This window comes from Balaenoptera physalus (genome assembly GCF_965194825.1).
Source record: "Balaenoptera physalus genome assembly, chromosome: 8".
Lineage (NCBI taxonomy): Eukaryota > Metazoa > Chordata > Mammalia > Artiodactyla > Balaenopteridae > Balaenoptera > Balaenoptera physalus.
The window spans coordinates 111,623,567-111,643,681 of record NC_138887.1 but is presented as its reverse complement, the minus strand read 5'-3'; the positions used below and the strand labels follow the sequence as shown (position 1 = coordinate 111,643,681).

General features: G+C 37.4%; 1 protein-coding gene across 1 annotated transcript in view; it reads right to left on the bottom strand.

Annotated features, from left to right (window-relative positions):
- The window catches only part of MGAM (maltase-glucoamylase), a 155,239-nt gene that overhangs the window by 123,891 nt on the left and 11,233 nt on the right, over positions 1-20,115 (bottom strand). The window contains exons 2-3 of the mRNA XM_082473191.1: positions 12,596-12,845; positions 11,641-11,777 (exon numbers count right to left, since the gene is read on the bottom strand). Of these exons, the coding sequence (XP_082329317.1) occupies positions 11,641-11,777; positions 12,596-12,722 (264 nt within the window). The 5' untranslated portion in view covers positions 12,723-12,845. The remainder of the gene's footprint in view (positions 1-11,640; positions 11,778-12,595; positions 12,846-20,115) is intronic.

The window sequence follows — 20,115 nt, the reverse complement described above, 5'->3', positions numbered from 1 at the left end:
AATATTGTTTACTTTTTGCAAAGAAAGATGTTCTCTCCCATTTTTCTGAAAGCATATACTCTTCATTCTACTTTTTGTTTTCCCTCTTTCAATAGACTTTAAACAACTCTTGCTCTACTCCAGGAAAAAAAAATAGCTATGTAAACATGATAATAGCTGGTACAGTAACTGGATTTCTTCTAATGAGATGGTGAGATTGGAGGCAGACCGAGCGAGCCCTGACCCCTGCTCCAACCAACTACTGCCCGGAGGGAATGTGTTTTCAGCAGTGTCAGATCTTCTAGATACCTGGATAGCTATTGAAATCTCCAAAGCTTCAAAATGTTAATTCAAATTTCTTTCTGTTTAACAGATCAAACAGAATATAGCTGCAATCTGTGGGGCACCCGTTTGTAACCTCTGCTACCAATTTTCAGCCTCTCCCTAATGGGATATGAGAGAGTATTTTTCTGTTTGAGCAGAAAAGAAATGAGGAACTAAGACAAAGAACCATGAGATAAACTCCTAAGAAGGTGCTATTTAGGCTGAATAACTCAGAATGTAATGTGGGCCTATTATCTACTGGTGCACATAGCCCTGCAGAATCCTCCTGAAAGTTGCTGAGTTTCCAAACTAGAGAGAAGGGTAGACTCTTTCATCTTACTAAGCTTCCTATCCCTTAGGCCTATAGTCTGGAGACCACAGAGAGGCTCTGAGAGCTCCCAGTATGGAGAGAGTGGGGGCTGGGTGGAGGTCTAACAGCCACAGCCCATGAGCAGTTACAAGTCAAACTCTGTATTGCACTTGACTTATATTATTAGTTCCTAGATCACAATGTTTCTCCATCAGAACTTTAGATATCAATTTATGGTCTTCTGGGATTTAGAATTTTTGAACAAAAATCTGAAGAATAGTGTTTTACCTCCTTCTTAGGTTTTTCTACCTAGAAGCCTCTGGAATATATTTTACCTACTTTTTAAAATTAAAACAAATCACCAGAATTATGCAGGTCTGAATCTAATTTCATTGATTTTGCCTGACTTTCAGCCTTTTCAATTACATCTTCTTCCACAGTTTCTTTGGTTATTACTGCTGTTTATTAAGTTTTTGTGTTTTCTCTTCTGCAAACCACAGCATATGTAAATGACCTGCTAGATCTGACATCACATCTCTCTTTCTCTCTCCTCTAATCACATTTCTTTTTTCCTTTTTTCTATGAATTCTGAATTAATATTTTAGTAATATCTTCAAATATTCTCATTTTTTTCTGGAGCATCTTATCTGCTATTCAGACCTCTTCCCTCCACTGATTTTTTTTTAATCAATAATTAAATCTTGAAGCATTTGTTTTTTAATTTCATTATATTAGGTCATATTCTTTTTATAAAATCAGTGTTCTCTAAACTCTGAATGAAAACATAAGTGAGATGTTTTCTAACATTTCCTATGACTTATAATGACTTTATTTCACAGACAGGCATTGGATCTTTTTTTTTCATAATGCTCATCTTATTTTAAGTTATTATATTCTCACACATCCATTGATTTTTTTTTTTTTTTGCTATATATTAAACTTTGAAGTAGGAGGTTAGCAAGTCTTTTACCCCACATTTAAGTTGTGATGGGACCTGATAGATGTTGGAAGGGTTAAATATTGTAAGATTTGATGAAGGAAGATGGGGGAAGTATTTTATTTTCTCTGGTTCTGTTTTGCCAGGCTACAGACAACCTGAGCAGAAAGTCTGATCACTGAACATAGCGTTTCTTCTGCCTGGTGCTGTGGCAGCTTGACAGAAATGAAGTCATGTCCTCCCTACCCAATTGAATGACTGTCCTCAGCAGAAGGACTTCTAATTTATTCATTGAGCCACTGCACAACGTGAAAGCCAAGCGTGAGCATCTCCCTAGGATCTCTGTGCTAGAACCTGACAGCTTTCCCACAGGCTCTAAAGCATCCCCTCTCCAAGCTCCAGAGCCACACCTCACCTCCAGGCCCTAACTCTTTAGATTAGGGTATATATCATAGAGTTCTCCTAGGGGGTCCTTCTAGTTACTCCCAAAGCAGGCTTATTCTGTGCATTCTGTGAATTCTGGATTGTCACCTTGTCTGAGTGGTAAGGTACATTAAAATAACACAGTAGTGGTGATATGTCTGTGAATATAAATTAACTCTATCACAAACTAGGGGGTGGTTAGCTACCATCTGACGTACTAGAGTCATAATTCATACTCCAGGGTGGTTATTTAAGATATGAAGCTTTCTAATCGGGTATTAGTATCTTCAGAAATGGTCTAGCACTTAAAGTTTCCTTACTGAAAACTACAATAGCAAATGTGTTAATTAACATGAAGAATACAACACAAATTTTTAACTGATTAGGAATATTTTGTGGACCCTACAAGTGAATAAATTGCAAAAATCCAACAAACCTAGAAGTCTGATGTCATGCTGCAGTGTTCTAAGCACTATGGATGAGCTGCAGTTACAGCAGTGATGAAGAAAGACTCAGCCCTGCTTTCATGATTTCACAGAATCTAGGAGGGAAAGCAAACAATGCACTATCATGCATTTTCCCCTCAAGGATAAAATATGAGACCATATCATGAGACCATAGATAACGGGCACCTAGAGCCAACTGGGGCAGGGAAGGAGAACTGGCAGGAAAATTTTCCTGAAAAAAGTAACATTTAACCTGAGACCCAAAGGATGAGTCAGAATTATCTAGTTAAAGAGAGTATACAGGAATATAGGACTTCCCTGGCGGTCTGGTGGTTGAGACTTCACCTTCCAATGCAGGGGGTGCAGGTTCGATCCCTGGTCAGGGAGCTAGGATCCCACATGCCTCACGGCCAAAAAACCAAAACATAAAACAGAAGCAATATTGTAACAAATTCAGTAAAGACTTTTAAAAAATGGTCCACATCAAAAAAAAAAAAAAAAAAAAGAGAGAGTATACAAGAATATATATGTGCTTGGGAAAGGGGAGGTGGTTCTATTAGTGCATACCAGCCTGAGTGAGCAGAGGCCCCTAATAAGCCGCTCCTTTAACCCCCTCCTGTCTGGGCAAAGAACAGACGCCCTCAGGTGACCTACATGCAGAGGCGGGTCCAAATCCAAAGTTGAACCCTGGGAGCTGTGCGAACAAAGAAGAGAAAGGGAAATTTCTCCCAGCAGCCTCAGGAGCAGCGGATAAAATCTCCAAAATCAACTTGATGTACCCTTCATCTGTGGAATACCTGAATAGACAACAAGTCATCCCAAATTGAGGAGGTGGTCTTTGGGAGCAACTGTAGACTTGGGGTTTGCTTTCTGCATCTAACTTGTCTCTGGTTTTATGTTTATCTTAGTTTAGTATCTAGAGTTTATTATCATTGGTATATTTGTTTATTGATTTGGTTGCTCACTTCCTTTTTTTTTTTCTTTTATATATATATTTTTTGTTTGTTTGTTTTCCTTTTTCTCTTTTTGTGAGTGTGTATGTGTATGTCTCTTTGCGTGATTTTGTTGGTATAGCTTTGCTTTTACCATTTGTCCTACGGTTCTATCTGTCTGTTTTGGTTTTTTTTTTTGAGTATACATTTTAGTGCTTGTTATCATTGCTGGATTTGTTTTTTGGTTTGGTCGCTCTCTTCTTTCTTTCTTTCTTTCTTTTTTTATTACTTTTTAATTTTTTTAATTTATAATAATTTTTTTAATTTTTTATTTTAATAACTTTATTTTCTTCCTTCCTTCCTTCCTTTCTTTTTTGTCCCTTTTCTTCTGAGCTGTGTGGCTGACAGAGTCTTGGTGCTCTAGCCAGGTGTCAGGCCAGAGCCCCTAAGGTGGGAGAGCCAAGTTCAAGACACTGGTCCACCAGAGACCTCTGGGCTCCAAGTAATATCAAATGGCAAAAGCTCTCCCAGAGATCTCCATCTCAATGCTAAGACCCAGGTCCACTCAATGACCAGCAAGCTACAGTGCTGGACACCCTATGCCAATCAACTAGCAAGACAGGAACACAACCTTACCCATTAGCAGAGAGGCTGCCTAAAATCACACTAAGTTCAGAGACACCCCAAAACACACCACTGGACATGGTCGTGCCCACCAGAAAGACAAGATCCAGCCTCATCCACCAGAACACAGCATCAGTCCCCTCCACCAGGAAGACTACACAACCCACTGAACCAACATTACCCACTGGGGGCAGACATCAAAAACAACGGGAACTACAAACTTGCAGCCTGCAAAAAGGAGACACCAAACACAGTAAGTTAAGCAAAATGAGAAGACAGAAAATACACAGCAGATGAAGGAGCAAGGTAAAAACCCATCAGACCAAACAAATGAAGAGGAAATGGGCAGTCTACCTGAAAAAGAATTCAGAATAATGATAGTAAAAATGATCCAAAATCTCGGAAACAGAATGGAGAAAAAACAAGAAACGTTTAACAAGGACCTAGACAAACTAAAGAGCAAACAAACAATGATGAACAACACACTAAATGAAATTTAAAATTCTCTAGAAGGAATCAATAGCAGAATAACTGAGGCAAAAGAATGGATAAGTGACCTGGAAGATAAAACAGTGGAAATAACTACCGCAGAGCAGAATAAAGATAAAAGAATGAAAAGAACTGAGGACAGTCTCAGAGACCTCTGGGACAACATTCAATGCACCAACATTCGAATTATAGGGGTCCCAGAAGGAGAAGAGAAAAAAAAAGGGACTGAGAAAACATTCTTGAAGAGATTATAGTTGTTAACTTCCCTAATATGGGAAAGGAAATAATCAATGAAGTGCAGGAAGCACAGAGAGTTCCATACAGGATAAATCCAAGGAGAAACACGCCAAGACACCTATTAATCAAACTATCAAAAATTAAATGCAGGGCTTCCCTGGTGGCACAGTGGTTGAGAATCTGCCTGCCGATGCAGGGGACACGGGTTCGAGTCCTGGTCTGGGAGGATCCCACATGCCGCGGAGCAACTAGGCCTGTGAGCCACAACTTCCGAGCCTGCACGTCTGGAGGCTGTGCTCCACAACAAGAGAGGCTGTGACAGTGAGAGGCCCACGCACCGCGATGAAGGGTGGCCCCTGCTTGCCACAATTGGAGAAAGCCCTCGCATAGAAACGAAGACCCAACACAGCCAAAAATAAATAAATAAATTAATTAATTAATTAAAATTTTTTAAAAAAATTAAATGCAAAGAAAAAATATTAAAAGCAGCAAGGGAAAAGCAACAAATAACATACAATGGAATCCCTATAAGGTTAATAGTTGATCATTCAGCAGAAACTCTGCCAGCCAGAAGGGAGTGGCAGGACATATTTAAAGTGATGAAAAGGAAAAACCTACAACCAAGATTACTCTACCCAGCAAGGATCTCATTCAGATTCGACGGAGAAACTAAAACCTTTACAGACAAGCAAAAGCTAAGAGAATTCAGCACCACCAAACCAGCTCTACAGCAAATGTTAAAGGAAATTCTCCAGGCAGGAAACACAAGAGAAGGAAACGACCTACAACAACAAACCCAAAACAATTAAGAAAATGGTAATAGGAACATACATAACAATAACTACCTGAAATGTAAATGGATTAAATGCTCCAACCAAAAGACACAGACTGGCTGAATGGATACAAAAACAAGACCCGTACATATGCTCTCGACAAGAGACCCACTTCAGACCTAGGGACACATACAGACTGAAAGTGAGGCGATGGAAAAAGATATTCCATGCAAATGGAAATCAAAAGAAAGCTGGAGTAGCAATTCTCATATCAGACAAAATACACTTTAAAACAAAGACTATTACAAGAGACAAAGAAGGACACTACATAATGATCAAGGTATCAATCCAAGAAGAAGATATAACAATTGTAAATATTTATGCACCCAACATAGGAGCACCTCAATACATAAGGCAAACAGCCATACAAGGGGAAATCGACAGTAACACAATCATAGTAGGGGACTTTAACACCCCACTTTCACCAATGGACAGATCATCCAAAATGAAAATAAATAAGGAAACACAGCTTTAAATGACATATTAAACAAGATGGACTTAATTGATATTTATAGGACATTCCATCCAAAAACAACAGAATACACTTTCTTCTCAAGTGCTCATGGAACATTCTCCAGGATAGATCATATCTTGGGTCACAAATCAAGCTTTGGAAAATTTAAGAAAATTGAAACTGTATCAAGTATCTTTTCCGACCACAACGCTATGAGACAAGATATCAATTACAGGAAAAAATCTATTAAAAATACAAACACATGGAGGCTAAACAATAAACTACTAAATAACTAAGAGATCACTGAAGAAATCAAAGAGGAAATCAAAAAATACCTAGAAACAAATGACCATGAAAACACGATGGCCCAAAACCTATGGGATGCAGCAAAAGCAGTTCTAAGAGGGAAGTTTACAGCAATACAATCCTACCTCAAGAAACAAGAAACATCTCAAATAAACAACCTAACCTTGCACCTAAAGCAATTAGAGAAAGAAGAACAAAAAAGCCCCAAAGTTTGCAGAAGGAAAGAACTCATAAAGATCAGATCAGAAATAAATGAAAAATAAATGAAGGAAGCGATAGCAAAGGTCAATAAAACTAAAAGCTGCTTCTTTGAGAAGATAAACAAAACTGATAAACCATTAGCCAGACTCATCAAGAAGAAAAGGGAGAAGACTCAAATCAACAGAATTAGAAATGAAAAAGGAGAAGTAACAACTGACACTGCAGAAATAGAAACGATCATGAGAGATCACTACAAGCAACTATATGCCAATAAAATGACAACATGGAAGAAATTCTTAGAAAAGCACAACCTTCTGAGACTGAATCAGGAAGAAACAGAAAATATAAACAGACCAATCACAAGCACTGAAATTGAGACTGTGACGAAAATTCTTCCAACAAACAAAAGCTCAGGACCAGATGGCTTCACCGGCGAATTCTATCAAACATTTAGGGAAGAACTAATACCTATCCTTCTCAAACTCTTCCAAAATATAGCAGAGGGAGGAACACTCCCAAACTCATTCTACGAGGCCACCATCACCCTGATAACCAAGATCAGACAAAGATGTCACAAAGAAAGAAAACTATAGGACAATATCACTGATGAACATAGATGCAAAAATCTTCAACAAAATATGAGCAAACAGAATCCACCTGCACATTAAAAGGATCAAATACCATGATCAAGTGAGGTTTATCTCAGGAATGCAAGCATTCTTCAATATACGCAAATCAATCAATGTGATAAACCATATTAACAAATTGAAGGAGAAGAACCATATGATCATCTCAATAGATGCAGAAAAAGCTGTTGGCAAAATTCAACACCCATTTACGATAAAAACACTCCAGAAAGTAGGCACAGAGGGAACTTACCTCAACATAATAAAGGCCATATATGACAAACCCACAGCCAACATCGTTCTCAATGGTGAAAAACTGAAACCATTTCCACTAAGATCAGGAAAAAGACAAGGTTTTCCACTCTCACCACTATTATTCAACATACTTTTGGAAGTTTTAGCCACAGCAATCAGAAAAGAAAAAGAAATAAAAGGAATCCAAATAGGAAACGAAGAAGTAAAACTGTCACTGTTCGCAGATGACATGATACTATACATAGAGAATCCTAAAGCTGCTACTAGAAAACTACTAGAGCTAATCAACGAATTTGGTAAAGTAGCAGGATACAAAATTACTGCACAAAAATCTCTTGCATTCCTCTACACTAATGATGAAAAATTTGAAAGAGAAATTAAGGAAACACTCCCATTTACCACTGCAACAAAAAGAAAAAAATACCTAGGAATAAACCTACCTAAGGAGACAAAAGACCTCTATGCAGAAAACTATAAGACACTGATGAAAGAAATTAAAGATGATACAAACAGATGGAGAGATATACCATGTTCTTGGATTGGAAGAATCAATATTGTGGAAATGACTATACTATCCAAAGCAATCTACAGATTCAATGCAATTCCTATCAAACTACCAATGGCATTTTTCACAGAACTAGAACAAAAAATGTTCAATTTGTATGGAAACACAAAAGACCCCGAATTGCCAAAGCAATCTTGAGAAAGAAAAACAGAGCTGGAGGAATCAGGTTCCCAGACTTCAGACTATACTACAAAGCTACAGTAATCAAGACAGTATGGTACTGGCACAAAAACAGAAATAGAGATCAATGGAACAGGATAGAAAGCCCAGAGATAAACCCACGCACATATGGTCACTTTATTTTTGATAAAGGAGACAAGAATATACAATGGAGAAAAGACAGCCTCTTCAATAAGTGGTGCTGGGAAAACTGGACAGCTACATGTAAAAGAATGAAATTAGAACACTCCCTAACACCATACACAAAAATAAACTCACAATGTTGATTAAAGACCTAAATGTAAGGCCAGACACTATAAAACTCTTAGAGGAAAACATAGGCAGAACACTCTATGACATAAATCACAGCAAGATCCTTTTTGACCCACCTCTTAGATAAAGGGAAATAAAAACAAAAATAAACAAATGGGACCTAATGAAACTTAAAAGCTTTTGCAAAGCAAAGGAAACTACAAACAAAATGAAAAGACAACCCTCAGAATGGGAGAAAATATTTGCAAATGAATCAACGGACAAAGGATTAATCTCCAATATATATAAAGAGTTCATGCAGCTCAATATTAAAAAAACAAACAACCCAATCCAAAAATGGGCAGAAGACCTAAATAGACATTTCTCCAAAGAAGATATACAGATGGCCAAGAAGCACATGAAAAGCTGCTCAACATCACTAATTATTAGAGAAATGCAAATCAAAACTACAATGAGGTATCACCTCACTCCTGTTAGAATGGGCATCATCAGAAAATTTACAAACAACAAATGCTGGAGAGGGTGTGGAGAAAAGGGAACCTTCTTGCACTGTTGGTGGGAATGTAAATTGATAGAGCCACTATGGAGAACAGTATGGAGGTTCCTTAAAAAACTAAAAATAGAATTACCATATGACCCAGCAATCCCACTACTGGGCATATACCCTGAGAAAACCATAATTCAAAAAGACACATGCACCCCAATGTTCATTGCAGCTCTATTTACAATAGCCAGGTCATGGAAGCAACCTAAATGCCCATCGACAGACGAATGGACAAAGAAGATGTGGTACATATATACAATGGAATATTACTCAGCCATAAAAAGGAACAAAACTGGGTCATTTGTAGAGACATGGATGGATCTAGAGACTGTCATACAGAGTGAAGTAAGTCAGAAAGAGAAACACAAATACCGTATGTTAACACATATATATGGAATCTAAAAAAAAAAATGGTTCTGAAGAACCTAGGGGCAGGACAGGAATAAAGATACAGACGTAGAGAATGGACTTGAGGACGTGGGAAGGGGGAATGGTAAGCTGGGACGAAGTGAGAGAGTGGCATGGACTTATAAACACTAGCAAATGTAAAATAGATAGCTAGTGGGAAGCAGCCGCATAGCACAGGGAGATCAGCTTGGTGCTCTGTGACCACCTAGAGGGGTGGGATAGGGAGGGTGGGAGGGAGATGCAAGAGGGAGGAGATATGGGGATATATATATATGTATAGCTGATTCACTTTGTTATAAAGCAGAAACTGACACACCCTTGTAAAGCAATTATACTCCAATAAAGATGTTATAAAGAAAATGTGTTTTACATTTCAGACACTGAAATTTCTGGAATGCTCAATATTTTATATGAAAATTAACAGGCTTTAAATCAAAATCAGTTTGCTCTATTGAGGATTAATGAAACAATATGTGGAGAACACAATTTTGGAATGAGAAATAAGTGTCTTTTGGGTGTGCTTGAGAATGAAAGCGTGTGCTCATGAATACATGCATGGCCTAGAAAGTGCATTCAGGGTCATGTATAAAAACTCTCAGGCAAAATCCCCATGAACTCCACTATTTTGTTCCCTTTTAAGAAAGTCTTGTAGGGCTTCCCTGGTGGCGAAGAGGTTAAGACTCCACCCGCCAATGCAGTGGACACGGGTTCGAGCCCTGGTCCAGGGAGATCCCACATGCCGCGGAGCAACTCAGCCCGCACGCCACAACTACTGAGCCTGCGCTCTAGAGCCCGCGAGCCACAACTACTGAGCCCTCGTGCCACAACTACTGAAGCCTGCGTACCTAGAGCCCATGCTCCACAACAAGAGAAGCCACTGCAATCAGAAGTCCGCGTATCGCAACAAAGAGTAGCCCCCGCTCGCTGCAACTAGAGAAAGCCCGCGCACAGCAACGAAGACCCAATGCAGCCAAAAAAATAAATAAATAAAATAAAAAGAAAGTCTTGTGATTTTAAGCAAATAAAAAAGCAGTAAACTGGAAAGAAAATCTATTGGAAGAAACCTATCCTATCATTTATAAAATCCTTGATATTTGTAATATGCATTACAGCCATAGCTCAAAATACAGAAATCCATATTCCAAAATTACACTGACCTTTGTGTGGCCTCAGCAAACCTAAGAAAAATTTGATTCTACAGATCTTTTAAGTGTTGATAGATAATGGAAACATTAACTACAACCCCCATACACACACACACACACACACACACACACACACACACTCACTCTCACTCTCACTCACCCAGGAGACACCTGGTCATTAGAAGAACTGCTAAATCGTCTCATTAATTTTCAGCCAATTACTGTCCAGCTACGTGGTTTGCATCTTGTGCAAACAGACTCCTGGTAGTTATTGTCCCTCATTTCCCCTTGTCTTCTGTGTGCTCAGTATAAAACAGGGAGTATTTTAACAGAAATATCTGACTTGGTAGAATCCAAAAAGCTTCCTGGGTGGACTACACTTCTTGAGACCAGCATTCATGCTTTCAATGTTATAAACACTTATTCATAAGTTGGGAATAAGCAAAGAAACAGTTAAATAAACTAGAGTAATGCTAACACCCAGGAGTCATCAGTGATCTCTTTTGAAACTCCACTCAAGCCTAGATCCTAGGAAAAACTGGGACTGAGATACATAATGTGGTTGCCATGGATCAGCTGGGATGTAAGGGTAACAGTGGAGTTCTATATCAGCTTATTTTGTAGAAATAATGTTCTCAATCCATGGAATGTAGCTGGAGATGTCAGTGAAGACAATAGTATGATCTGTCAGAATACATGCAGTTGCCCAAGACATAATTCCTTGTAATTCACTGCCACATGTGGCTGGTGCAGCTGTGGTCACCTGCCAGACAGAGTAGAGGGGATCAGAACTTCCCTCCCACCTGGAAATTTTTCAGCACTGGAACAAAAGGAAAAGCCACTATATCTGCCATGCAAAAGGGCCCAGGATATAATACGGTGGAAGCTTCATTCCACTGTACTAACTACCCCTACCACCCAGTCATCCCTAGACAGAAATTTCAAAATGGTAGCTGGAAGATAGCTTTACACTTCTCAAAAATCCATATCTCTCATCTCTAACATAGGGTGGAGGAGAGAGGGTCATCATTCTTCAGCCCCTTACTCTCTGAGCTCATAACCTGACTGCAAAATACAGACCCTCGTGAAGGATGAGAGGTAACAGAGACACAAAGACAAAGAGGAAGAGCACAGATTGAGCTTATGGGCAAGTGAGATAAGAAAGGTTACCTGGCATTTATCTCTGCTTATTCCTATGCATCCGATACAGAACATGTCTTCAAGGAACTTTTCACCCAGTAAAGCTTTGCAGATTGAATCAGTGTTCAATTCATTCATAATGCTGTGCAGGTTACTGCCTGGATTTCCTAAGTACAAGAAATAAAGGAGGCTTTCATTCCTATTTGCATTTTCATAAGGTATCTTGCCTCCCTCTCCTTCAGGGCTTCTTTTCAGTTAAAATGGACTGCAGAGGAAGAACTGATGGAACAGACCATGGATTAAACATATCCTCCTGTTCATTTATCATCTTTGAAAGATAATCAGCATCAAGGAGTGGTGCCAACCAAGACACTCCACACATCAAACAAGATCTGAATCCAAGCTCTGCCATCACCAAGTTTATAACCTTGGACAATTAGTTAAATCTCCCTGAGTCCTGGTTTCCTCATTTACAAGATATAAATCCTAAGAAAATTTATCTACATGTTTGATGATGGCTAAATAATATGTATAGGATGCTTAGTGCCTGGGACGTAGTTAGTGCTCAACAAATGGCAGCTGTTATCATTGTTGTAAGTGATAACCATATTGCTGATAGGCAGGTAAAGGAAAAATGTGATTTTTACCAACTTGCAAATTAAGATTCAAAGAAGTTAAAGAATTTGTCAATAACCCTATAATAAATGGCAGAACCAAAACTCAAACATAAATCCCTGAATCCCAGTCCTCTGCAGTGTGTGCCAATGTGATACATACATGCAACACTTTGATTTAGGATTTGATTCCCAAAGCCCTAAAGGAGATTACCGCTTCTAGTCTAAAGAGCTGATATTGTTGCTCTATTTCTACCTTTACACATGTGCTTAAAAATAAGTTCCAATTCCTTCCCCTAACTCCTCAGAGACCCTGAAGATGTGAATATATCCAAGAACACAGCTAACTCTTCTTTTTGACAGTCACTCACCAACAGATTCTTTATTCTCTACCCAGGTGTAAATCAAGCAATCTGGAAATTCCTTTATCTTGGCACTAGGCAACTGAAAAATGCTGGTGGAGAAGAAGGTGAGGGGTATAGACAACTTTATCAGCATAAGATCATTTTTAGGAGAAGTGACAGTGAAGTTTGGTAAATGATGATCTTCTCATAAGGCAGAATCTCCCCAATAAAGTCTTGAAAACTGTTGGCTCCACCAGTTAAGATGACCTGGAGATCTCTAGAAAATGAAGAAGAGAAAAAATATTGATACTATCACATATCACAAGGCTATTCTTTCTCTCTCTCTCTCTCTCACACACACACACACAAACGCACTTTCCTTCATTTACTGGTATCAAGCAAAAAAAAATTAGTAAGGATATAGAAGATTTGAACTACATAATTAAAACTTTTTATATACTGAACATAAATAGAACCTTCTATCCTAAAATTAGAGAGTACACATTCTTCCAAGCACACAAGACACATTTATAAAAATTGACTCCATACTGGCCCAAAAAGTCTCAATTATTTTCAAAGAATCAGTATCACATAGATCACATTCTCTGACCACAAAACAATTAAATTAGAATTCAAAAGATTTTTTCTCTTTTTTAAATTGAAGTATAAATGATTTACAGTGTTTCAAGTATACAGCAAACTGATTCAGTTTTATGCATATATATATATACACACACATACATATATTCTTTTTCAGATTCTTTTCCATTATAGGTTATTACAAGATAATGAATATACTGATAGTTCCCTGTGCTATACAGTAGGTCCTTGTTGTTTATTTTATATATAGTAGTGTGTATCTGTTAATCCCAAACTCCTAATTTATCCCTCCCCTACTTCTCCCCTTTGGTAACCATAAGTTTGTTTTCTATGTCTCTGGGTCTATTTCTGTTTTGTATATAAGTTCATTTGTATCTTTTTTTTAGATTCCACATATAAGCAATATCATATATTTGTCTTTCTCTGGCTTACTTCACTTCTGATAATCTCTAGGTCAATCCATGTTGCAGCAAATGGCAGAATTTCATTCTTTTTTATGGCTGAGTAATATTCCATTGTATGTATATGTATGTGTGTGTGTATATAAACACATCTTCTTTATCCATTCATCTGTCAAAGGACATTTAGGTTGCTTCCATGTCTTGGCTATTGTAAATAGTGCTGCTATGAACATTGGGATGCATGTATCTTTTAGCATTAGAGTTTTTCTCTTTTGTTGATATATGCCCAGAAGTGAGATTGCTGGGTCATCTGGTGACTCTACTTTTAGTTGTTTTCTTTTAATGTTTGTTTATTTGTGTGTTTGTTTATTTAGACTGCTCCAGGTCTTAGTTGCAGCATGTGGGATCTTTAGTTGTGGCATGCGGACTTCTTAGTTGTGGCATGCGGACTTCTTAGTTGCGGCATGCAGACTCAGTTGCGGCATGTGGACTCTTAGTTGCGGCATGCATGTGGGATCTAGTTCCCCAACCAGGGATCGAACCTGGGCCCCCTGCATTGGGAGTGTGGAGTCCTACCCACTGGACCAACAGGGAAGTCCCTCTACTTTTAGTTTTTTAAGGAACCTCCATACTGCTTTCTATAATGGCTGCACCAATTTACATTCCTACCAACCAACAGTGGAGAAGGGTTCCCTTTTCAAAAGATTTTTTTTTTAATTTGGAAAGTTACCCCCTAAAATTTAGAAAATTTACCCTCCAAATTCTAAACTTACAAATGAAAGATTTAATCATGTGGAAATTCCATTTTGTTCCTTTTTTATTGAAGTATATTTGATTTATAATATATTAGCTTCAGGTGTACAGCATAGTGATTCAGTATTTCTACAGATTATACTCCATTAATAGTCATTACAAGATAATGGCTATAGGAACTTCCCTAGTGGCACAGTGGTTAAGAATCTGCCTGCCAATGCAGGGTACACAGGTTCAATCCCTGGCCCGGGAAGATCCCACATGCTGCGAAGCAACTAAGCCCATGCACCACAACTACTGAGCCTGCGCTCTAGAGCTTGCGAGCCACAACTACTGAAGTCTGCATGCCACAACTACTGAAGCCCACGTGCCACAACTACTGAAGCCTATGTGCCACAACTACTGAAGCCCACGCACCTAGAGCCCATGCTCCGCAACAAGAGAAGCCACTGCAATGAGAAGCCTGCGTACTGCAACAAAGAGTAGCCCCTGCTCACCACAACTAGAGAAAGCCCACGCACAGCAACGAAGACCCAATGCAGCCAAAAAATAAGAATTAATTAATTAATTTTTTAAAGTACAAAAAAAATTCTTTTTTTCTTTTTCATTGCATTTGTGTGTTTGTGCAGCAGAATACTGGAGCACATTGCCAAAGGGAAGTAGTTCTTTTTTTTTTTTTATGATAAAGTAGCAGTTACCTAGTTCCTGCAGCCATGTAGGTAACTCCTTATTATTATTTATGTTGGGAAAGAAAAAAAATGTTAATTCCAAGACATGCACATCTGACATCCAGGATGGCATATAAGCTGCCCCTCACTTGCCTACTCCACCTGATATGTAGTGGTTGCCCAGAGACCCATGCTGAGAAGAATCTGGGGCTGCATCTAGGCTCAGCCATAATGAGTGCCCTAGATGCACAGCGATTTTGTCTATCCAGGTGAAAAGCAGCAGGTCCTATGTCAGGTACGTGAAGAACCTGTCTTAAATGATGTAGATTTATTGCTTAGCTCAGTGAAACTCACTGAAAAAACACAAAATCTTTATTTAATATCTTTGGTATATTTTTGAAGTTAGTAGCACTAAAAGAAGTACTTTTCCATAAGCTGTCAACCTGCTATTTGAATATGGTAAAGAATGAGAGCGAATGCTAGGGTTGCTAATACAGAAAATAGAGAAGTGAAAAAATAGAAATAAAACAAGTATTTAACATTTAAGCATAAAAAAACCGATGATGTAGTACTATAGAAAGATTACCTGTTTCCCCAAGTATTTAATAATGTTTAGACTGCCAACAAAAAATAAAATATCGGGCTTCCCTGGTGGCGCAGTGGTTGAGAATCCACCTGCCAATGCAGGGGACACGGGTTCGAGCCCTGGTCTGGGAAGATCCCACATGCTGCAGAGCAACTGGGCCCGTGAGCCACAACTACTGAGCCTGCACGTCTGGAGCCTGTGCTCCGCAACAAGAGAGGCCGCGATAGTGAGAGGCCCGCGCACCGTGATGAAGAGTGGCCCCCGCTTGCCACAACTAGAGAAAGCCCTCGCACAGAAACGAAGACCCAACACAGCCAAAAAAATAAAATAAATAATTAAATAATTAAAACAACAACAACAACAACAACCAAAAAAAAAAAAAAACTAACTGGCCCACATCAGGGCAGTTTTCTAAAAAAAATAATAAAATAAAATAAAATATCTGTTCTGTGATTTACTTTATTAACTGGCAGTTATTGAACATGCTTTATTTAAAAGTTTTTAGATGCTTCAAATACGTGAAATGATGTAAATCCTTACATTTTTAAAAATTTAGGTAATTATGCTATGCACAAATATGTCTGAGTTCATTGTCTATTTTATTTGCCTGTAAGTTCTTCCAGATAAAATAGCCCTGTGGCATTATAATTGCAACATAAATAACCTATATTAAAATTAACTATATAAACACCATTTAAGGTAACAATAGAATAACTATAAATTTGCACATACAATTTTTGGATTATTTTTCTTATTAAAAGGTACAATGAAAAACGTAAATATACCTGACTAAAATGTAAACCCAGAAAACTTGTCTTCATCTCATTTAAAGCCAAGACATGACAGAAAAGTTACATTTTCTTTGTAGCTTTGAAGCTGTACATGGCTAATTAATAGTCATATTTTAAACAAGTATATTTTGTGGGCAGGATAAAGGGTCATGAGCATTCATTTCTTTTACTGACAAGTTCCAGTAGAGGCAAATTCTGGCTGTAGGTGTCATTAGGTAAAACAGTGTGTAGAAAGATACAGGAATAGAGGAGACAAATGAGAAAACCCAGAAACAGAATAAAATAAAAAGGTTTGGAGTGTCTACGTAACTTGGTTATGAGGTAGTATTGACAACAGCATTGTTTATTACATCCATGTTATGTTTTTTGGGGGGGGCAGGGCAAGATAAGGCTAATTGTATCTATTTATTTTTTTATACAGCAAGTTTTTATTAGTTATCTATTTTATACATATTAGTGTATATATGTCAGTCCCAATCTCCCAGTTCATCCTACAACCACCACCTACACCCCACTTTCCCCTCTTGGTGTCCCACGACTGGGCATATACCCAGAGAAAACCATAACTCAAAAAGACACATGCACCCCAATGTTCATTGCAGCACTATTTACAATAGCCAGGTCATGGAAGCAACCTAAATGCCCATCAACAGATGAATGGATAAAGAAGATGTGGTACATATATACAATGGAATACTACTCAGCCATAAAAAGGAACGAAATTGGGTCACTTGTAGATACATGGATGGACCTAGAGACTGTCATACAGAGTGAAGTTAAGTCAGAGAGAGAAAAACAAATATCATATATTAACGCATGTATGTGGAACCTAGAAAAATGGTACAGATGAACCGGTTTGCAGGGCAAAACTAGAGACACAGATATAGAGAACAAACATATGGACACCAATGGGGGCAAAGCAGTGGGGGGTGGGGGTGGGGGTGTGATGAATTGGGAGATTGGGATTGACATATATACACTAATATGTATAAAATAGATAACTAATAAGAACCTGCTGTATAAAAAAAAATCTTTAAAATTCTTTAAAAAAAAAAGATAGTGGCTATAATTCCCTATTCTATACAATAGACAACAATTGTATAGAACAATTGATATACAACAATATATCCTTGTTGCTTATCCATTTCAAACACAGTAGTCTGTATCTGTTAATCCCATACGCTTAATTTTCCCCTCTCCCTTTCTGCCTCCCCTCTGGTAACCACTAGTTTGTTTTCTGTATCTGTGAGTCTGTTTCTGTTTTGCATATACATTCATTTGTGTTATTTTTCAGATGCCACATATAAGTGACATCATATAGTATTTGTCTTTCTCTGATTTATTTCACTAAGCATAGTAGTCTCTAGGTCCATCCATGTTGCTGTAAATGGCAGAACTTCATTTTTTTTATGGCTGAGTAATATCCCATTGTATATATGTACCACATCTTCTTTATCCATTCATCTGTTGATGGGCACTTGGGTTGCTTCCATATCTTGGCTATTGTAAATAATGCTGCTATGAACACTGGGGTACGTGTATCTTTTTAAATTAGTGTTTTCATTTTTTTCTGGATATATACCCAGGAGTAGAATTGCTGGATCATATGATAGTTTTATTTTTAGCTTTTTGAGGAACTCCATAATGTTTTCCACACTGGCTGCACCAACAGTGTATAAGAGTTCCCTTTTCTCCACATCCTCTCCAACATTTGTTATTTGTACATTTTTTGATGATAGCCATTCTGACCGGTGTGAGGTGATATCTCATTGTGGTTTTGATTTGCATTTCTCTAATACTAATACTGACTATCTTTTCATGTGCCTGTTAGCCAACTATATGTCTTCTTTGGAAAAATGTCTATTCAGGTCTTCTGCCCATTTTTTGATTGGGTTGTTTGTTTTTTCGGTATTGAGTTCTATGAGCTGTTTATAATCATGTGGAAATTTCAAAAATTATTTAGAATTTAAACAATAGTGAAAATGGCCCATATCAAAGATGATGGATAGAAAACCCACAAGAACATATACATAAATTACTAGAAACAGTAAGAGAATATAGCAAAGCAACAAGCTATTAAATCAACTTCTGAATACCAATTGCATTTCCATCCTCACCAATAGACAGAAAATATAATTTTATGCAAGTATGTCAATTAAAATGATAGAAAAATATAAAGCACTTTAGGAATAAACTTAATAAGATATGTACAAGACATGAATGCAGGTAATATAAAACTCTTGAAATGCATCAAAGGGAAACATAAATAGAGAGCTATCTCAGATCCATGGCTGGGAACAATCAATATCAGAAAATATCAGTACTTTGCAACTGATATAAAAAGTCAAAGCAATTCCAAATAAATCCCAATAGAGTTTTTCATAGAACTTGACAAGTTGATTTTTTAATTTATGTAAAAGAATTCCTAAGCATTCCTGATGAAGAATAAGATGGTTGGCCAACCATATCACACATCACAAATTATGATAAAGTCATAATTATTAAGGCATTGTGGTCTATAATAAATAAACCAATGGAACAGCAACAAAAGCCCAGAAACTGACCCATATACAGATGGAACTCTGACAGATGACAGAACAGGTGTTGCAGATCAGTGGGGAAAGAAGGGCCATTGACAAATGATATTTGGATATTTAGCTTACTATCTTTAAAAAATGAAATTGGATCCCTACTTCACATCATTCACAAAAATCAATTCTAAATTATATGAAAATTTAAATATGAAAATCAAAGCTTTAAAATCTTTAGAAGTAAATATAAAGGAATATCTTTCTGATCTTGTGGTCATAAAAGATATTTTCGACTTGGCACAATGCTCAATAACCACAAAGACTGATAATTCAAGTTTTAAACTGAATTATCTTGAAGTTAAGAGCTCTGATTCATCAAAATACACCATAAAAAGAAGATCAAGCCACAGAGTGGAAGATATTTGCAACATATATAACTGACAAACAAGTAATATCTAGAGCATTTATAGAAGTCCTATGAAGCAATATTTTTAAAATTTAACACACAAAATTTTCAAGACATAAAAGAGTTTTTCCCAAAAGAAACATTATTGTCAGAAGGAGAAGGAAGAGGAGGATGGGGGTGGAGGATGTTAATCACCACTACTAGTAAAGGTAACAAAATTAAAATGATAATAAGATATTTGACACTTAATCAGCAAAAAAATTAAAAAGCTTGACAATACCCAGTGTTGGAAGAACTCAGAAATTGCTGGAGGGTGTGTAAAAGTGAACATTTGCATGCTCTATGACCCAGCAATTCCACTCCTAATTATATGCTCTAGTTATATACCAAGAGGTGTACTTACAGATATAAACTGATATGTGAAGTGAATATACCAATACACACACACACACACATACATATACATACAGAATATGCATCACAGATATATATACAAGAATACTTTCTAAGGTACGTGGTACAAGTACATTTACAGTAACACTGTTTAAAATAGCAGAAAACTAGAAATAACTCAAATGTCTGTCAAGAAAACAATGAACCAGTGTGAATTCATACTGAAGTATAATACAGCAATGAAAAATAAAATACCGTCACATCTAACAGTTTTGGATGAATCTTAAAAACATTAAGAACAATTTGCAGGTCTATTTTATATGTATGTAAGATATTATTTTATAACGTAAAACTTTTTTCTTTCCTGACACATTAAACATAAGAACGTGTAGTTAAGTTTTATCCAAGTAGCTGAGCT